This window comes from Brassica napus, chromosome C8 (assembly GCF_020379485.1).
Source record: "Brassica napus cultivar Da-Ae chromosome C8, Da-Ae, whole genome shotgun sequence".
NCBI lineage: Eukaryota > Viridiplantae > Streptophyta > Magnoliopsida > Brassicales > Brassicaceae > Brassica > Brassica napus.
In genome coordinates, this window is record NC_063451.1 from 39745130 (window position 1) to 39765987 (window position 20858).

At 36.4% G+C, this 20858-nt stretch overlaps 3 protein-coding genes across 4 annotated transcripts; 2 read left to right on the forward strand and 1 right to left on the reverse strand.

Moving 5' to 3' along the window:
- Positions 1-497: 497 nt before the first annotated feature.
- Positions 498-10141, forward strand: LOC106368306 (agamous-like MADS-box protein AGL1). The gene is made up of 8 exons (XM_013808227.3): positions 498-731; positions 1144-1375; positions 2812-2893; positions 3201-3262; positions 9340-9439; positions 9521-9562; positions 9639-9680; positions 9757-10141. Exons 2-8 carry the CDS (start codon positions 1149-1151, stop codon positions 9949-9951), a joined length of 750 nt encoding a protein of 249 aa, XP_013663681.1. The 5' UTR covers positions 498-731; positions 1144-1148; the 3' UTR covers positions 9952-10141.
- On the reverse strand, positions 10074-14435 carry LOC106368305 (probable galacturonosyltransferase 15). 2 transcript variants are annotated; one of them, XM_048764788.1, is made up of 6 exons: positions 14017-14435; positions 13716-13759; positions 12476-12637; positions 11231-11815; positions 10776-11078; positions 10074-10635 (listed from the first exon to the last, which is right to left on the reverse strand). In XM_048764788.1, the coding sequence occupies exons 1-6, from the start codon at positions 14234-14236 to the stop codon at positions 10351-10353; spliced, it is 1599 nt and encodes a 532-aa protein (XP_048620745.1). In that variant the 5' UTR covers positions 14237-14435; the 3' UTR covers positions 10074-10350. The 2 variants fall into 2 exon arrangements, with proteins under 2 accessions (XP_048620745.1, XP_048620746.1); XM_048764789.1 differs by having other exon boundaries at positions 14067-14256.
- A 4818-nt stretch (positions 14436-19253) lies between these two features.
- On the forward strand, positions 19254-20734 carry BNAC08G29550D. Its single transcript, XM_013808229.3, has one exon. It carries the CDS (start codon positions 19409-19411, stop codon positions 20429-20431), a length of 1023 nt encoding a protein of 340 aa, XP_013663683.1. The 5' UTR covers positions 19254-19408; the 3' UTR covers positions 20432-20734.
- The last annotated feature ends 124 nt before the right edge of the window (positions 20735-20858 follow it).

Below are 20858 nucleotides of genomic sequence, written 5' to 3' on the forward strand. Positions count from 1 at the left end.
GGTGTGAAATAAGTTTTTGTTAAACAATAAATATGAACGCAGATAGATGGAGAGAGGAGCAGCATCTATAATTCATTGAAAACGCAGAAGGGTTACCAAAAAAGGGGAGTTTCCAAAAGATGGTGCTGATGAGAAACAGAGCCCATCCCTCTCCTTTTTTCCTTTCTCATGAAAGAAATTGGATGGCCCTCCTTCAATGTCCTCCACCTACTTACCACTCATTTTTTTTTCCTTATTATTTCAATAATTGATTAATAATTAGTTTCTAATTTCAACTTCCAGTTCTGTAAACAGCAAAAATTATATATACAATCTAACATCTCACTTGTATATATCTATATAAATATTCGTATCTATTTATATGCATGTCTAGAGGATAAAAAGTGTGAGCTTTGTTGTGTATATGTGCTTTTTGACAGTTGCTAGATAATTGGTATGCCTGTTTTTCTTTTTCTGCTATTTATAAATACATCTCAGCTAAGAAAGAACTTGTAACCTTCTGTTTTCTGCAAGTGGGGTCAAAATACCTTCAGAGAAATATTCTTTCAAGTGAAACTCGTAAACCAAAAAAAAATTTACACAAAGAAAGAGAGATATTTTTCAAGAACATTATTATTACGAAAGCAGAACCAAGACTTAAGTTACACTGAGATCAATAATAATTATAATATATATTATCGCTTCAAAACCAGTTTCTCATTAGTAACTTCTCCTTGTGTCCTGATCTCCAGGTAAGGTTGTGAATGATACAGTATATATATTAACCCTAAAAACAAGGTTTATGATAAAATATCTGATCCTTGATTTAACAATTCGTGGGTCTGATATCGTTCTTGGTTTATTTGTTTATAATGTATAAATTAAAGAGTTCTACTGATTATTATACAGTTGAAATTAACCCTAAAATCCCAAATTTGGAGTTCAAAGTTTTTTTCTTTGTTTGAATTACAATCTCAGCTGATTGATTTTTTGAGTGACCAAATCATTTGATATATTTCTTTTGCCTCTCTTGATCTGCAAAAATATTTGATCATAAACTTAAATAGCTATTTTTCAAAAAAAAACTTAAATAGCATCGCTCTCAAGTTCAATCTCCCTCCCCCTTCTTTTTGGTGGTTTATTCATTTAGTGACGATATCACAGAAGCAATGGATGAAAGTGGGAGTAGTCACGATGCAGAGAGTAGCAAGAAGATAGGTAGAGGGAAGATAGAGATAAAGAGGATAGAGAACACAACAAATCGTCAAGTAACCTTCTGCAAACGACGCAATGGTCTTCTCAAGAAAGCTTATGAGCTCTCTGTCTTGTGTGATGCTGAAGTTGCCCTCGTTATCTTCTCCACTCGTGGCCGTCTCTATGAATACGCCAGCAACAGGTATGCTTTTTCTACGTACACCTTGATCCTGCTTTAATTACTTGATTAATTTACTACTACAAAAAATCTTAGTCAAAATGAGCCAAGATTAGGGTTTTTGTTAATTTAAAAATGAACCAAAAATCTTATATAGTTAATTTTGAACCAAGATTAGGGTTTTTGTTAAATTCGAATCCTGAACTTTCTATTTTTTATATAAAAAATTAGATCTCAATAGAGCTACCATTATCTCTCTAGATCTGTACTATATGCAAATAATGAAGACGGAAGAAAGCTGTCTTGTCTTCTCAACTTCTCGTTAGGCTGATCTTAATTAGTTTCACTCTTTTTCTGCAAATCATTAGAACCTGTGCATGTCATGTCAGCTTCTATAAAACACTTTTATCTTGACGACCCATACTATAGTTGGGTACTTCTTGACACGCAATAGCAAGCATTGAAGCATATATGTAAATATGCAAGACTTATGAAACCCTCCTGTTTTTTGAAACTTGGGACATAGCCTAATGATGGGTTGTCACTATGGATCCCTTTAATTTTTTTTCCCAACCCACCAAAACAAATGCAGACCGATAAAAATTCAGTTATATATATTTCTGGAGTTCGTGTTGAGAATATATATTCATTATTATGTTCCATATTAAGTGTCATTAAATGTCATTCTAACATTTTTTTGTTACACAAAAATATCACTTTAGAATTCCAATACAAATTATTATTTTCAGCTTAAATTAATTGTAAAATACATTGATCTTATAAATAATTTTATTTATCTCAAATATTATTGGTCAATATTGGTCAAACATATGTAATTAATAGAAATATAATTACATTTTATTTATTTTCTTAATATGCGTGAAAAATGTAAAAATGACATTTATTTAGAAACGGATGAAGCATATGTGACTATTTAATATATATATGCCCTTTAAAGATGTATATATATATTAATGAGAAGGAGATAACTCAGAGAGAAGTGTCTGAAATCAAAGTGGTATGAGCCAATGGGAATCTCTGGCACTCTGAGATCCATTTATATGTGCTATTGATAACAAGTACTTATCCTTAAAGCATATATTGATGACATTCAACCATGTAATTAATATGCATGGACATTGTTCTGTATTTCTCCTGATCAAACCGTAAGTAATTACCAGTTTGAAACCATCCTTATATAATTGCTGCATCAGCCATTTTTATAAATATGTACATTGAAAAAAGTAGTTTACTCAAGCACAATGTGTGTGAATAGTTTTCTCCTCGTACTGGTCAAAAGACTGGTCCAAACATCAGAGCAATTACATTCCTTTCTTATCGATTTTAAGGTTTCGCCCCCAAAATTAATACTCCAAAACCCAAATCAACAAATGTCGTCCTAATTATCTCTGTTATAAGAGTTTATATTAATTAAATATAATGGTTTCTTGAACTTTTAGTGTGAAGGGTACAATTGAAAGGTATAAGAAAGCTTGTTCCGATGCCGTTAACCCTCCTACTGTCACCGAAGCTAATACTCAGGTACCATTTTTTTTTTGTAACTTGGTCAGGTACCATTCTTGTATAGCTTTTCTCTTACTACTCCTCTCTTTTTTCTTGTTCTTATGATGAGCAATTATTAACGTTGAGAAAGTGATATCTTTTAAAAATGTGTATATATATGTGGTTTATTGTTTCTATGATGATCAATTATGTATTCGTGTCAAAAGAACGTTACTAACAAAATTCTTAACATTTACACCCAAAAATAAAACATTATTAACAAAAAGAGTGGATTCCTGAAATGCTTTGAGACGGTTTTGGTATTTGTATGCATGGAACTCTTCAGTACTATCAGCAAGAAGCCTCTAAGCTTCGGAGGCAGATTCGGGACATTCAGAATTCGAACAGGTATGTAATTATAGCTCTTCATGAGGTTTCACATATGGTTTCTTGTTTTGATCACTACTTTCCTATTATATAGCTGATCATTTCGATTAGTTCAACTGAAAAAAATTATAGAATCTGAGTCACGTCACTTATATTTTATTTTTTTGTCACTGCGTCACTTATATTTAAATTCATTCGAAATTGTTCATTCCAAATAATTTTGGTTTTTTATTTTTTGGTAGGATTGTTAGTTTGGTTAACTTACTCGGAATTGTTTGAATTTCAGCTTGGTTTTGTGATAGATGTATGGTATATGGAACCTTAAATATAAACTTGGTTTACTTTGTTGGGTCCCTCCTAGATGGAGAGAACCAAGTGGGCATGAGACATAATAATAATTCTCATGACCCTTTGCACTGTAGACTCACAATAATAGAGTTTAGAAAGAGAGAGACAAAAGAGAGAAAGAAGAGAGAATGAGGAGAAAACTCGTCAGGCTATTTCAAGACTGGTTTTGGAGGATCAAACGGAACTTGATCGGGCTGATATTTTGTGGGAAGCTTCTTCAGTCAGTGGGTTAGAGATTCACCGAAGGGATTTGGATTTCAACGGTTGGATCTTCTGTTGTCTGGGTTTTAGTGAAGCTGGTCGTCACAGTTCTTCAGCGGGACAGTCTTGGGTGTTTGGTAAATCCAACGGTGAGATCTTCTCTTCTTGAGCTGAAAGTTGGCAGAGGTATTGTCGACTTGTTTATCTTAGATTTGTACGGTTGGATTAGTTTCTGGAAGCCGGAATCTTCGTGAGATGAGGTCGTTTGGTTGCTGCCGGTTTTGAAGCTTTGTGTTGCTCTCTTGTTGTTGTTGTTTGTGTTGGAGATAGCTATTTGTAGCTAGACTCTCTGTTCTGTTCAGGCTGTTGAACAGGGAGGACGTGGTTGTACTCATACCATTTATATAGTGGATTTTTGAGTGAACTACGGTCCCGTGGTTTTTCCTTCTCACATCGAGGAGGTTTTCCACGTAAAAATTGTGTGTCTCATTTAGTTATCGCAACTTTGATATCTTGCCATCGTCGAAGTATTTTCCTCACAGGTTCGCACAAGGTCAGGGGAACACGACCGTGACATTCCGCTGCGCCGTGTGACTTTCCCCAACAGAGTGGTATCAGAGCTTCTGGTTTTAGAGCTTTGGTTTTGATAACTTTGGGTTGTTATTTGCTTGTGTTAAAGATGGAAAATATGAGCAGGATGATAAGCTTGAATGGTGCTAACTATCATCTATGGAAGGGCAAGATGGAGGATTTGCTCTTTGTTAAAGAATTCCATGTTCCAGTCTTCGAGGAGCAGAAACCTGAGAAGAAGACGGATGAAGAGTGGAAGCTGCAGCATCGCCAAGTGTGTGGGTTGATAAGGCAGTGGGTAGATGATAATGTGTTGCATCATATTGAGACTGAGACGGATGCTCGTTCTTTGTGGAAGAAGCTGGAGCAGTTATATGCTAGGAAGACCGGAAACAACAAGATGTACATGATCAAGAAGTTGATTGAGCTGAGGTATCAGGAGGGGACTCCGATGACAGATCACTTGAATGCGTTTCAGGGATTGCTCAACAAGTTGTCTGATATGGGCATCAAGTTTGATGATGAGATTCACGGTCTGTGGCTTCTCGGTACTTTACCGGACTCTTGGGAGGTTTTCAGGATGTCTCTTTGTAACTCTGCGTCGGAAGGTGTTATTTCGATGGATTCAGTGAAGAATAGTGTTCTTAATGAGGAAGCAAGAAGGCAGTCGAATGCTAGCAGTTCGCGTTCAGATGTTTTTGTCACTGAGTCAAGGGGGAGAAGTACAAGTAGAGATCCCAAGAGAGACAAGAACAGGAGCAGGAGCAAGTCTAATAGATTTGCTAATATGGAGTGCTACTTCTGTCATAAGAAAGGGCACATGAAGAAGGATTGCTGGAAGTTGAAAAACAAGCAGCAAGGAAATCAAGAAGAAAAGGTGGATCGGGTGACTCTCACCGAAGATCAGTTTCTCATTCTTCTTGAGGGTGATGCCATTAATGTCGCATGCCAGGACACCAGTTGGGTGATTGACAGTGGAGCTACTACTCATGCTACATCACAGCGGGATTTGTTTTCTACCTATACTACGGGTAATTATGGTTCTGTGAAGATGGGGAATGATGCGATGGCTCAGGTTGCTGGCATTGGTGATGTTTGCTTGGAGACTAGTCTTGGTACTAGGCTGGTGCTTAAGGATGTTAAGCATGTTCCTGATATTAGGATGAATCTGATATCGACGGGAAGACTTGATGATGAGGGCTATTTCAGTTTGCACGGTGGTGGTAAATGGAAGCTCTCTCGCGGTTCTTTGATTGTGGCTCGAGGTGAGAAGTCTTCATCTTTCTATTGGATGCAGGCTAAGGTCTCCAAAGATGTTGTTAATGCGGTGGAGAATGATAATGCCATGGAGCTATGGCATAAGAGACTCGGTCACATGAGTGAGAAAGGAATGGTTGTGTTGTCTAAGAATGAGGTGATTCCAGGAATCTCTGGTTTACCTACAGAAGTGCTCGCATTGCTTTGCGGGAAAACAACACATGGTATCTTTCAAGTCTTCCGCACCTTCTAGGAAACCTGAGGTACTGGATTTGGTACACTCAGATGTGTGTGGTCCAATGAAGACAAGATCTCTTGGTGGCGCATCATATTATGTGACTTTTATTGATGATCATTCAAGGAAGTCGTGGGTATTTCCTATGAGGACGAAGGATCAGGTGCTGGGATATTTCAAGCACTTTGTGGCATTGGTTGAGAGACAAACGGGGAAGAAGCTGAAGTGTATCCGCAGTGATAATGGTGGAGAGTATCTTGGACCATTTGATGCTTATTGCAAAGAGCATGGAATAAGGCATCAATTCACGCCACCCCATACTCCACAGTTAAATGGGTTGGCTGAAAGGATGAATCGAACGATTGTCGAGAGGATGAGATGTTTGATCTCACAGTCAGGCTTATCGATGACTTTCTGGGCAGAAGCTTTGAACACGGTGGTTCATGTGCTGAATTTGTCACCAAGTGCTCCTTTGGATGGTGATGTTCCAGAGAGGGTTTGGACTGGTAAGGATGTTTCTTACAGTCACTTGAGGGTCTTTGGGTGTAAGGCATTTGTTCATATTCCCAAGGTTGATAGATCGAAGCTTGAGATGAAGTCGCGGCAGTGTGTGTTCATCGGTTATGGTCATGATGAGTTCGGGTACAGATTTTATGATCCCGTTGAGAGGAAGCTCGTAAGGAGCAGAGATGTTGTGTTTATGGAAGATCAAACGATTAAGGACATTGACAAGTCCAAAAACCCAACTCAGATTTTTGAGGGTTTGATCGATACAGAGGCTACTCCTTCTACATCGGTTCACGGTGAGGTTGAGGTTGAGGTTCAGGATAATGCACCCAGTGCAGATGCTCCCGCACATGAAGATGGTAGTGGTGATCATGGTGACGATCATGGTGAGACACCAGCTGCTGAGAACCAACCTACTATTGTTAGAAGATCTGAGAGAGGTCTTAAACCGTCGACAAGGTATGATCCTAGTGAGTATGTATTACTTACTGATGGGGGAGAGCCTGAAAGCTATGATGAAGCTTTGGATGATGAACACAAGGATAAGTGGTTTGGAGCCATGGATGAGGAGATGGATTCTTTCGAGGAGAACCATACTTTTGAGTTGGTGGAATTGCCTAAGGGCAAGAAGGCTCTGCTTAATAAGTGGGTGTACAGAATTAAGCATGAGGATGATAATTTGCCACCTCGACACAAGGCTAGATTGGTTGTGAAAGGCTACAGCCAAAAGAAGGGAATTGATTATGATGAAATCTTTTCTCCTGTTGTGAAGATGTCATCCATTCGGGTTGTACTTGGATTGGCAGCGAGCCTTGATCTAGAGGTTGAGCAAATGGACGTGAAGACTGCTTTCCTTCATGGTAATTTGGAGGAAGAGGTCTACATGGAACAACCGGAAGGCTATGTGCAAAAGGGCAAAGAAAATTTGGTTTGTCGCTTGAAGAAAAGCCTTTATGGATTGAAGCAAGCACCAAGGCAGTGGTACATGAAGTTCAAGTCTGTTATGGGGGAGCATGGTTATGCAGAGACTGATTCAGACCATTGTGTATTTGTGAAGGTGTTCGATGAGGATGATTTTATCATCTTGTTGCTGTATGTCGATGATATGTTGATTGTGGGCAGGAACATGGACAGAATTAAGGAGCTGAAAGAGCAGCTAGGTATGTCCTTTGCCATGAAAGATATGGGTCCAGCGAAACAGATTCTTGGTATGAGAATTGTTCGAGATAGAGGTGAGAAGCTGATTCACTTATCTCAGGAGAAGTACATTGAAAAAGTACTTAAGCGGTTTCACATGGACAAGTCTAAAGTGTTGAGTACTCCTCTTGCTCCACACTTAAGACTGAGCAGTCAACAAAGTCCATAGACATATGCGGAGAAGGAAGATATGGCGAAGGTTCCATATGCTTCTGCAGTGGGTAGTTTGATGTATGCCATGGTCTGTACAAGACCGGATTTAGCCTACGCCGTTGGAGTTGTCAGCAGGTTTCTCTCCAATCCGGGAAGAGAACATTGGAATGCTGTGAAGTGGATTTTGAGATATCTCAGAGGGACTTCTAATTTGAAGATTACATTTGGAGGTAAGAAGTCATTGCTTGTCAGTTACACTGATTCTGACATGTCGGGAGATGCTGATTCTAGCAAATCTACTTCGGGTTACTTGGTAACATTTGCGGGTGGAGCTGTGGCATGGCAGTCAAGGTTGCAAAAGTGTGTTGCACTATCTACCACTGAGGCAGAGTTCATTGCCGCAACTGAAGCTTGTAAAGAGTTGTTGTGGATGAAGAACTTCTGTGAAGAGATCGGTTTCAAGCAAGAAAAGTATGTGTTGCTTTGTGATAGTCAAAGCGCTATATGTCTCGGGAAGAATTCTACATTTCATTCGAAGTCAAAACACATTCAGAGGAGGTATCATTGGATACGTGATGTGGTTGCTTCTAAGGAAGTGGAACTTGAGAAAGTTCATACGGATGATAATGGAGCTGATATGATGACGAAGTCATTGCCGAGGGGGAAGCTTGAGGTATGCCGAGAGATAGCCGGAATGGCTGTTTCTTCCATCTAGTCGGAGGGGGAGTTTGTTGGGTCCCTCCTAGATGGAGAGAACCAAGTGGGCATGAGACATAATAATAATTCTCATGACCCTTTGCACTGTAGACTCACAATAATAGAGTTTAGAGAGAGAGAGACAAAAGAGAGAAAGAAGAGAGAAGGAGGAGAAAACTCGTCAGGCTATTTCAAGACTGGTTTTGGAGGATCAAACGGAACTTGATCGGGCTGATATTTTGTGAGAAGCTTCTTCAGTCAGTGGGTTAGAGATTCACCGAAGGGATTTGGATTTCAACGGTTGGATCTTCTGTTGTCTGGGTTTTAGTGAAGCTGGTCGTCACAGTTCTTCAGCGGGACAGTCTTGGGTGTTTGGTAAATCCAACGGTGAGATCTTCTCTTCTTGAGCTGAAAGTTGGCAGAGGTATTGTCGACTTGTTTATCTTGGATTTGTACGGTTGGATTAGTTTCTGGAAGCCGGAATCTTCGTGAGCTGAGGTCGTTTGGTTGCTGCCGGTTTTGAAGCTTTGTGTTGCTCTCTTGTTGTTGTTGTTTGTGTTGGAGATAGCTATTTGTAGCTAGACTCTCTGTTCTGTTCAGGCTGTTGAACAGGGAGGACGTGGTTGTACTCATACCATTTATATAGTGGATTTTTGAGTGGACTACGGTTCCGTGGTTTTTCCTTCTCACATCGAGGAGGTTTTCCACGTAAAAATTGTGTGTCTCATTTAGTTATCGCAACTTTGATATCTTGCCATCGTCGAAGTATTTTCTTCACAGGTTCGCACAAGGTCAGGGGAACACGACCGTGACATTCCGCTGCGCCGTGTGACTTTCCCCAACATACTTTTCGTTTTTTTTGCCAAATAGTTTACTTATAGATACGTTTGAACGAGTGCAAATGTTTATTAATGTTCATGTTTATGAATCGAAGGCATATTGTTGGGGAATCACTTGGCTCCTTGAACTTCAAGGAACTCAAAAACCTAGAAGGACGGCTTGAAAAAGGAATCAGCCGCGTCCGATCCAAGAAGGTACGTACTGATAAACCTATACGTCTATGTCTCTCTATAGTTTATATATAGTTTCCTCGCTCTTATATGAATCTTTTTCAGAGTGAACTTTTAGTGGCAGAGATAGAGTATATGCAGAAGAGGGTAAGTAACGTTTCTTCCAAATCTTTCATCGTTCTTTTAATTACATGGGTTTTGAGTTTTGCCATAAACCATGTAGAAAATGGAGTTGCAGCACGATAACATGTACCTAAGAGCTAAGGTTAGTCACGTCTTCATCGTCTAACCGAGATAATGAACGTGTATCACAACCAAACTTTGATGTTCGGTTTGTGCAGATAGAACAAGGCGCGAGATTGAATCCGGAACAGCATGGATCGGGTGTAATACAAGGGACGGCGGTTTATGATTCCGGTCTGTCTTCTTCTCCTGATCAGTCGCAGCATTATAACCGGAACTATATTCCGGTTAACCTTCTTGAACCGAATCAACAATTCTCCGGTCAAGACCAACCTCCTCTTCAACTTGTTTAAGCTTTAATCATGATTAAAACTTCTTTCTCCCCCTCCCCCTCCAAACGTTTTTCAGAGAGAGAGACAAAGAGTAAATTATATTTATGCGACATTCTTATTCATAGTTAAGGTTCCAATAATAATAAAAACAAAACTCTTGTTCCTATTACAAAAATAAAACTTACAAGCATTTATTATGTCATGAATATTATGATATGTAGCTATAATTAAACAATAATACATTATTTTAGTATACTACTTGGGATAATAATGAAAAAACAAGCTACATATTCATAAAATCTAGATTACTCTTCAGTATATAGACATGAGAGAACCATGAAGCAGAGGCTGAAGGCTAAACCTTCTTCCCTCCGTTCTCTCATACAGATTTGCTAATTTTTTTCTTTTATCTTCTTTTCATCAGTTCATGATTTTACATTTTCTAACGAAGATGTTTGATGAATTTATGTATCTATACCAGTAAGATCTTACCTTAGGGTTACTAATCTCTAGCCACGGTTTTGCTGGACCGCTAAAATGTAGAACCGCAGCAGATTTCAGAATCTCTTCAGGGGGTTTAACTGATCGAGATCCTAGTCCAGCTACGTGCCATGATGGGTCCAGAGGCTGTGTGAGTCCTTTGAAAGCAAGTAGAGTTGGTGGTAAGGCTCCTGGTTGCCATAGTTGTAGCCCGGAGCTAACACTCTGCCAGAAAACGGAATCAGATTTTTTTAAAACATAATTATATATAAAGTTATAATTATGTTAAAGTTAAAATTAAAATTAAAGTTGTAATCAGATTTGTGTAACTGGAGATAGTTTTAATGAAGAAATGAGATACTCACGAGTCTTAACCATGTGGAGTAAGCTTCTGTGATATTGGTTTGTCTCCATGCTTTGAGATCAAAGACATTCATACCAGAAAGCCATGCACAGTCATCTTGGAGCAAGTTTGATGAGATCAGAGGATGCGAGAAGTTGAAATAGTCTTTGTATTTTCTTCCCGGGCAACAGTTACTTCCGCACCACAAATCAACAACTGCACCAACGACGTTACCGTTGAGATCCGTTTCCCATAAAGACGAAAGGTCACGCTGTACTACTACATCATCATCCAACAACACTATCTTGTCGAGGTCTGGAAAAAGCTGCATTGTCCAAAAAAGAATGATAAAAAGATCAAAATTTTCAAGCTCAGAGGCTAGTACAAATGTTTTTGAGTTGAATAAATTTAACATTCATTCAAAAAAGAAAAAATTAAGCTCAGAGAAGAGTTGAGTGGAGAGAAAAGAGACTTTACCTTGGGAATGTAGATGCGAAGATGATTCAAAAGGGCGAGGCAGCTAGGGTTTAAAGCTTGCAAGGATTGCTCATGAGTACCCTCGATGAAACTATTATGAGAGTCCTTCAAATTCTGATAATGACGTCTCCAAATCATACGGTGAATCTCCAGCATCTCTTTAACTCTGACATTAACTTCTTGAGGCCAATCATACTGATGAAGACCTTTTACTTCAACAACCGGTGATAAAGCAGAGTTTATAGCAAACCAAGCGTGCATAGGGGTATATGTTTTTTTATCGGTAACTATATGGAAGACAAACTTGTCTGGATTCACAGCGTTTTGCACAGTGGAAGATATGACGACGGAGGCAGCTAGAACATTGTCGGTCAAGATGACAACATGGTGAAAAGATGGGTCGGTTAGACGAGAAACGGATTCAGGTGGAGGTAGACGCGTTCGAGCCATTGCGTTTACAGAGTACTCTTCTGTTAACCTGAGGGAAAGGCAATGGAGGCATTTGGGAACGCCGTGGGAGGCTAAATGCCAGTACAGTAACTCGTGATGTTTGGCTGATTGGACTTTACGTTCCATCTGCAACAGCTGAAAATTAAAGGGAACAAAGTGTCACATAGATAGAAGAGCCAAGGGGAATATTAGTGAAGTTAACAATAAATAGTTGACCCGTGTCTCTGATATTAGAAAAGTTAATTAAGGAAATGTCTTAAAATTGTCTTAAAATTTCGCCCACCAATAAAAATCATATTCGTTTGACCGAACGAAATCCGGCCAAACGTTACTATCATAGATGCAAGGAAGATATGCTAGTAGTCAAGATATACCCACTATATGCCTTTTATGATTAGAAAAAGTACTTTTATTTTATTGGAATAAGAATGTTTTACTAAAAGATAATAAAAAAAAAATCAGATTTTGAGGTTAGTATAAATACGGATCTAGGAGATTTTAAATTTCTTCATTCACATAATCAATAACTCGTTAAACGGATATTTGCTTCAATAGCGTTTTGGCTTTCTTAAGTTTGTTTGCTTTCTTCAAAGTTAATTCGGTCTTTTGCTTATTGACAACAGGAAACACTCCACTTAACCTAGTGAGACATTACATTCTATAACCTTTTTTCAGGCTAATCCATGAGATTTTCAGGCTAGATGATATAGTATATATAGTCTTACTCTCTACCAAAGTTGACACTACAGTAATGGCAAGAAACTTTTTTAAAGAGCTGAAGTTAGAAAGAGTTACCATCTTCTTAGTCACGGAAGCAAACGTTTTTATATCACGTCGTTTTAACGTCATCTCCTTGACAAGTTCGTCAAATGACTCCAATGAGCCCTTCTCTCCTCGTCTATTACCGTCCTGACTTGTCTCTTCCACTAGCGCTCGTGTCAACTCTTCCCTAATTTTCTGAAAGAGGCACATACACGCACTTTCTTTCCATGAGTTGTTACTAACTTAAAAGCTGTCATAGTGTCTTTACATCAACTCATGACACAAAACAACAAAACTGCTTAAACGTGAACAGTGCAATGGAAAGCCTTTTTCCTGTTCATTGCTACGTATGAGAGAAAAGGAAAACTATAGATTTTCTCGTGGAAGCAAAATCTGCCACGTACCCTGTTACTCTGTTAGCTAACATATAACTGATGTTTACTACGTTGGTTTTGGCATCTATAGTAGTCCATAAAGTCTACTAATATTTTTGTTCCCTTCGCTAAAAGTAATTAGCTCCTTCACTGTAACTCACACACTCACTACGGCATGATTATGATAGGTTTTGTGGGCTCGTTTCCGACAATGCCACATGTTGATATCAGATCACGTTTTGTTCAACCGCAGAAAGTAACAAATGAACCTATCTTAATCATTCTATTTAATCACCAGGACTGAAAACAAGGTGATAATCCACCGAGTGACTATTTCTATTAAAGTAAATCATACGCTAAAAGTCATTGCATGGATAGAAACAATGAGCAAATCACAATTCACCTTAAGACTTCTATTAATCCATCTCTCTTCTGTTCCTAGACAATGACATGAAATGATGATCACTGTATCACAATTCACCTTAAGACTTCTATTAATCCATCTCTCTTCTGTTCCTAGACAATGACATGAAACGATGATCACTGTACCAAGTCCAAGAGGGAAGAAGGCTCACTCACACCTCTCACTATACGACACCAGCAACACTAATGTAATACAGCTGGAAAGTACCTACACAGTCATTATCTTTATCCCTTTTAATAGTAGCACTATGTCAAGTGTTTGAATTTTTTTCTCTCTTTTCCCATCGATGATGTAAACGTTTAATGATTAAAAAGCTTAACTTAAGCAGAAATCATTACACGAAAATGAAAATATCTTAACGTTTAAGTACCAACCTAACTGTGTATATAAACTATATACTGTATACGTTGCCGACATAAAAGTTACGCAATTAAGAAATGCATTTAAATAAGTGGGAGTAATACGAAAAGCTTACGAGAGATGTGTCGCCCCCACGGAAAAGTCTCAGTCCCATGCAATCTGAGAATACACAGAGTCAAAGAAATAGTAATATTAAATTTACAAATCATACGGAAATTAATACAAGCGTATGGCATTCAATTCGAAGTAATCCAATCATTTACTGAATTCACATTTTGCAGCATCTCCCTGAACAATTCAGAATCAAATAGAAATACATACGAACTATATATTTTGTCAAATTCATTAGTAATATTTAAAATTAATTTGGTAAGTAAATATCGAAGTAAGCAATTAAGTCAAAGAGAGTTAGTTACCAAGGGGAGAATCGCAAACGGAGGGGGATTCGAGGACGAGAAACGCGAACCTGACGAATATAAAAGGTAGTATTATCGCGAGCATCAGCAGGAACAGTATCAACGTGCGGCCAGGGAACCTCCGTGCCGCCGCACATCCTCCGCCTCCTTTACCTATTGCTCCGCCGGGACTCGATATGGTGACTCTCTTAATCCCCGCAGCAGATATGTAAAACTTCATTTCTCGCACTGTGTCTCTACTTCCATCAATCCGATAGAGTAAAGAGACGACTCTCTATCTTTTTCTCCGAACTCCACTCTCAGTGGATTAACGAGTCGAAGAAGAGGAAGAGCGAGGTTGGTGTTGTTGATCTGTACGACGGGAATTCAAAAATGGAATTTGTAAAGAAGAAACCAAGGGGACATTTGTAAATCAAATAAATACAAATCTATTTAATTACACTTCACCTATATTATTCTATCATAGTCACGAGTTCGTCATAATAAAATTATTTATTATTTAAGAGAAAATAATAAAATATGAGAAAGCCAAAACCAATGCCGCGTTCAACTCCGCGGGAATTTAGCACATAATAAATGTCTGTGTATGTATAGATATAATTATTAATTATGCTATTTATATAGTAAGAAGGATAATTAAGTAAAACGAATTATGGGAACTTATGATAAATAACTTTTCTCAAAAAAAAACTTTATGATAAACAACTACATTAAATACTTACTGATAAATGGTTTCGATAGTTTCCTGCTCCACGAGTAATTTTGTATTTTGCGGAGGCACACCGACACATAGCAGAAGGAGGGTTCCACTGTGGTAACCCACATGGAGTTAATGGTGCGTTATTCCTGGAGATCACCGTCTTTTGATTGCTCTCTCTATAGTCATGGCAATGGAGTTAGTAGTTAACCAAGTTTTGAGGTTCTAACTATAGTTAATTAATGGACCACTTTAACAAACTTATTTGTCCAATGTTCTTTATAAGACATTTAGTAACTATAGAATTTGTGTAGCGTTGATACAACTTGAGTGATGATATCGTGCTATGTATTGTGTTTTTGCGTAGGTGTGAATTGTCAGTCATTAATTTTTCAGCTAACATTTATTGTGTGCTTTTGTTCGTGATTTGAATGGTTGTAGATGAACAAGGCATCCTATCAAACCAAAAATATTATACAGGACGTGAGGTGTGGCAGTGGAATGAAGACAGCTTAGTCTATACGTTTTTGATCGGTTTAAAAACTAAATTATAGATGTTATAAAGGATACTAGATTTTGATCCGCGCTTTCAAAGCGCGGGTTTATTTTTGTTTTTTTTTTCAATTGACAAATATTTAGTAAATGTCACATTTTCATATATTTGTGTTTTATTTTATAAAAGACTTAAAATTTTATCTTTATTTATCGTATTTCATTTTAAATGACTATTTATGTTAAAAAAATTAAACTTTATTTTTTTAATGAATTAAGTTGGTATAACTCTGATAAATTAATTTTATTATGGGATTAATATTTTAATTAAAAAATTATATACTTTTAATAAAGATTTATACTTTTCAATAAAAAAATTCAATTATTTTTATGAATGCTTAAATTATATTAAGAAAAAAAAATAATAATTAAGAATCGTTGAAAAAAAATTATTTGAACTTGGACTCAATGGTCCAAAGGAAAAAAAAAGGTGAGAATTGAATCTGATTTTTTAATAGGCCCAAATGGCCCAATAGAGATTTGATTTGGACTGGATCCAAAAATAATGACCCAATATAGATTTGTTATTAATATTACTTAATTGTCCTTAATGAAACATGCAATGTTAGTGAAAGAAACATGCCCCTAAGGTAATTATGACAATAGGATCCTGCTTTAATAGTATAGATGTGTAGCAACGTTTTCCTTATAAAATATAATCTTTCAATCATCCCGTCTCTCAACGATGAACCATTTCAAATTCATAGCATATACTTTTCTCATTTCTGTACGCTAAGAACCAAATGTGTTCTACAAACTATACAGTGTGACCAAAATGGATAAAAATCATTAGAAAGAATACCCAAAAAATGTCAGCTATGTTGGATAACATAAATCATATAAGATGTTTGAATATAGAAAGTGGTACAGATTAATTATTTTGAAGATAACATGCGCTTTGTCGTTTCTGCATGTACTGGTAGTGCATTGCCAATGTTCCTACACAAGTTGATGCCTTTGGAAATAGTTACATCCAATTATCCATCCGAGCAATAATGAGAGTTTCCAAAACCTTACCTGAACCTTTTTTTTTCTTTTGATAAAATATCTAACCTATTTAAATGCAAGAGAGTGCAAATGTTACAAGCCGTAATCTTAGTGGCTAAGAAGCTCATATGCATTATAGAACCCAGCCTGAAAAAATAGAGCAGCACAAACACATCACAGAACCCAGCCTGAATCATAGAGCATCACATATACCCACGGCTGGACATTTTATCTGTTAAATTTGATTTGATTCGTTATTCGTTTCGATTCGATTCGATTCAAAAATTCCGGATATCCGTAAACCTTCAAAGCAAAGCAAATACTAAAAATTAATATCCGTTAAAATCGAAGCAAATCACAAATATTAAAATTTTGGGAAGCGGATATCCGATCCGATCCGATCTGGTAATATATAAATACATATATCTTGATTATATTTAAAGTTTTAAATGTATAAAATTATATAATTGTTATTCTAACATATGAATTGACAAATTCTATTCACATTATTATTTATATAAAAATATTACGTAAAAGGAAATGAATAAATTTATGACAATTATAATTTTTTTCTTAAGTTTTGTCTTATTATAATTGTTAACTAAGTTTAAAAATTTTATAAAATATGTAAATTCACTATTTCTTTTAATTTTTATGTTATATATCATGCAAAAAGAATATTTTACGAAACAAATTTGTAACAAAATTTTAAGATTATTTGCATTAATCAAAACATATGAGATATCCGTAAATATTCGTAAATATCCGCAAATATCTATTTATTTTTCGGATATCCGTTTTTCCGAATATCCGTATTTTTCCGAAGCAAAGCAAATCGAAAAATTAGATATCCGTGGCATACGAAGCAAATCACAAATACCTTCAAAAATCCGGATATCTGATCCGTGTCCGGGCCTACATATACCCATCTTGAATCATAAAGTAGCTCATACATATACTATAGAGCCTAGCATGAATCAGAGAGCAGCTCATACACATTATAGAACCCAGACTAGAGCTGAATCAGAGAGCAGCTCATACACATTATAGAACCCAGACTAGAGCAGCCATACACATTATAGAACCCAGTCTGAATCATAGGGCATTCCTAACGTAAAACAAGCCTACAAAGCCCAAAGCTGAAATGCACAGCTTCATAACTTATCTTTCACATAATGTTATATAAAATCATAGCGTAACATACAGTAACTTTATTACATCTCTAATATGTGAACTAATCACTCTAATATGTGAACTAATCAATACTATTAAAACATAAGCATTTTTTATCTATTTACAAATAGTCTAGTTGAACCATAACATTTATTTATTTCCTATCTTTTCTCTCAAAACTAACTTAGTTATTACGTGTTCAAAAAAAAAAACTAACTTAGTTATTATTAAATATATATCATATCTTACCTATTATTTTAATATTCTCAAAATAAGATATCTAAGAAAAATATTCTTAAGTATATTTTTCTAAGATTGCATTTTAATTATATCTTCTTAATATCTTTTTATATAAAATGTAAATATACATTTATTTTTAATATTTATTTTTAAATAATAAAATTCATTATTAATATTAACTATAATTAAAACGAATACTAATTAAATTTTTATTTATAGAATAAGAAATGACATTCCTATAATATTTATATTCATAATCAAATTACTACACCAATTAATAAACATAAAGTAACTTAATTCATTTATTAACTATTTTATACATTATAAATTAAAATAATAACATATATTCATGAATTTTAAACATACTTTAATTTATTAAAACAAAATATTAAGGTAAGATATATAAACTAATAAATAATTTCACATTTTAATGTACATATTTAAATTAGAATGTTAAAAAAAAATCAATATATTTACCATGTATGAGACGGATTGGATGACATATAGTTAATGTATATAATAATAAAAAAAAGTCTTGCGCTTTAAAAACGGGTTAAAACACACACACACACACACATATATATATATATATATATATATATATATATATATAAAATAAATATTAATAGTTAGCTACTATTAATATTTAATAATACGATGGAACATGTTATTATTGATATTTTTTATGAGTATAGTTTTACGGGTTATTCCAACAAACATGTAAAATAATTTTCAAATATAAAACTAACTAAATAAAACATAAACCACATTTTAAGTTAGGCTCTGTTCACGTGTCCTTATTTGAACTTTTGTTCTAACTTATATCACATCATATGTCTTATTCTGGAAAATTTGTAAATACGGATCGGATTCGGATATAACACATCGGTTTGGTTCTAATTTGTATCACGTCCTAAAACCCATAAAGTAATTTTATATATTTTAGATTCGGGTTATATTGGTTTGGTTTGGATATATGTGAAGTTAAATCCAAATTCTAAAAGCAAAACATAAGAAATAAATGCTTATTTATATAGAATTGGATATTTAAGGTACTTATTTAAAATTTAAATAGTTATTTTTAGATTTCATTGAAAATTAATATAGAATTAAATATTTCAAGTACATATTTATGTATCAAATATTTATATTTATGATTAATTTGAACTTTTTTGGGTTACACGTTCATGTACGGATAATAATAATTCAAGTTTGAATATGTTTTGTATCTTCTTACAAGACCCACTCTGGTATTTCTTATATTTCAGATCGGGTACCGATCGAATTTTTATTTGGATTCAGTTCGGACTTCGGATTACGAATTTTATGACCCACGCCTATTTTAAATAAAAAGAAAATATGATTAAATAAAGTTTTCAAGAAAAATTATCCGGCGCTAAGCGCGGTCAAAATCTAAGTTAATTAATCAAAACTGCTGCAATGTGTAACTATTTAGACTTCCACTAAAGTAAGTGAGTGTCAAATTGTAGAAAACAAAATGTTGAAAAAACAGTTTTTTAGTTGGTAACCAAAACGGCAAGTATTGTGAGTCAAAAAGCGAAAAAAACGGGACGCTTTTCACCAGATGATCCGTAACGCAGGAAAAAGAAAAACGGCTTGAGAGGAACAGAAACTGATTCACAGTCGTAAGAAAACGGAATGGTGTTTGAACTCATCGCCAACATCTTGCCTCTCTTCCTCCTCCGGTAAGTGTAGATCGTTCGTATCTCGTAATTCGCAGCGATGTTGAAGCGTAGTGATAAAGTGAAACCTCCTTACGGATCTCGAACTCATCGATTAGGAGTTACTCTCGTCGTTATCGGTCTCCTATTACTCGCAGCTCTTTTGTTCCGTCTCGGTGACAAGAATCACGATCAGCCGACACAGATCGTCAAAGAGTCGTTGTCATCGTTGTCTCATCCAACCGTCGAGATCCAGAACGGTACTAATCTGATATGGAACATACCAAACAAACCAAAGGCTGTTCTGTTCATCGCACACGGTTGCCACAGGAAAGCTTCAGACTTTTGGGACAAATCATCATCTTGTCCGAACTGTACCGGCTTACCAGAAGAGAAGGTTCTTGTCCGTACTGCTTTATCCAAGAGCTTCGCTGTTGTCACTGTCTCCAGCTCCGGGACTTGCTGGAGTTTCGGGAAGGAGAAGAGAGTTGTTAGGGATGTGATCAAAACGTGGGTTAAGAAGCATAATCTCGAAAGGCTTCCTCTCGTTGCGTTAGGAGCTTCGTCTGGTGGATACTTCGTCTCCGCTCTCGCGTTAGATATGGAGTTTAGTAGCATCGTGCTTATGATCGCTGAAGGAGTGTTTGATCGGATCAGTGTTGACAAAAGTTACCCGCCGACGCTTTTCGTGCACATGCCTAAGGATGTGTACAGGCAACAGAAGATCAGAGAGTTTTTGGAAGGGTTGAGGGTTGAAGGCGTTGATGCTGCGGAGATCGAGTGTTTGGATTTGCCGTTGTCTCCGGGGTTTTTGGCGGATAGGATTGAGGGTTTTGATCGCGGCGTGTCGGCTCAAGTGTTTGGGGTGTTGAGAGAGAAGGGGTTTGTTGATGAGAAGGGGTACATGAAGCGCGACGGGAGGAGAACGCCGTGGAGACAAGCGCTTAGTGGGCACAAGATATCGTTGGAGGAGAGTTTGGTTACTCCTGTTGAAGAGGAACTGAATCTTGCGTATGCGTATCATGAGATGACGAGTTTGCAGTCTGAACAGATCTTTAACTGGTTTGAATCGCATATGGGATGAATGGTTAGTTTACGGCTGGAGTTAGAAAGGACTATGATCACTGTAGTGTCTCTGGTGAGAAGATAGTTTTGTTAGTAGCGTAGCTTAACCTAAGGTGAGTTGCTTTTTGGTCCTCGTTTGTTTGTTGTTTATCTAAAGACTACCAAGAAGTCTGTTGACTATTGTGGTTCTTGAATCTGTAACAAGAACTCCACATATGAGAATGTTGGATGCTATTGTGACTGTGAGCCGTATTACGTTGTGAAGAATTTTGCGGCATAATAATGATTTATATCTATAGCAAGTCATTCAAAGTTGGAACTATTGGTGTTGAGACATGTTATATGATTAAAAAGCTTTGTTTCTACCTGTCAACGCAAAACAGAGTTCTAACACAATCAATAGATTATAAGAGCACCTCCGATGGGTAGCCCCATTGGAGTTCTAA

Excerpts from the sequence above, each read along its gene's own strand:
- LOC106368306 (XM_013808227.3), top strand. The coding sequence starts at position 1,149 with ATGGATGAAAGTGGGAGTAGTCACGATGCAGAGAGTAGCAAGAAGATA. Across the intron at positions 1,376-2,811 it reads TATGAATACGCCAGCAACAG|TGTGAAGGGTACAATTGAAA; the intron begins GTATGCTTTTTC and ends TTGAACTTTTAG. Across the intron at positions 3,263-9,339 it reads GACATTCAGAATTCGAACAG|GCATATTGTTGGGGAATCAC; the intron begins GTATGTAATTAT and ends TATGAATCGAAG.
- LOC106368305 (XM_048764788.1), bottom strand. The coding sequence starts at position 14,236 with ATGAAGTTTTACATATCTGCTGCGGGGATTAAGAGAGTCACCATATCG. Across the intron at positions 12,638-13,715 it reads GTGGGGGCGACACATCTCTC|AAAATTAGGGAAGAGTTGAC; the intron begins GTAAGCTTTTCG and ends TGCCTCTTTCAG. Across the intron at positions 11,079-11,230 it reads TTCGCATCTACATTCCCAAG|CTTTTTCCAGACCTCGACAA; the intron begins GTAAAGTCTCTT and ends TGGACAATGCAG.
- BNAC08G29550D (XM_013808229.3), top strand. The coding sequence starts at position 19,409 with ATGTTGAAGCGTAGTGATAAAGTGAAACCTCCTTACGGATCTCGAACT.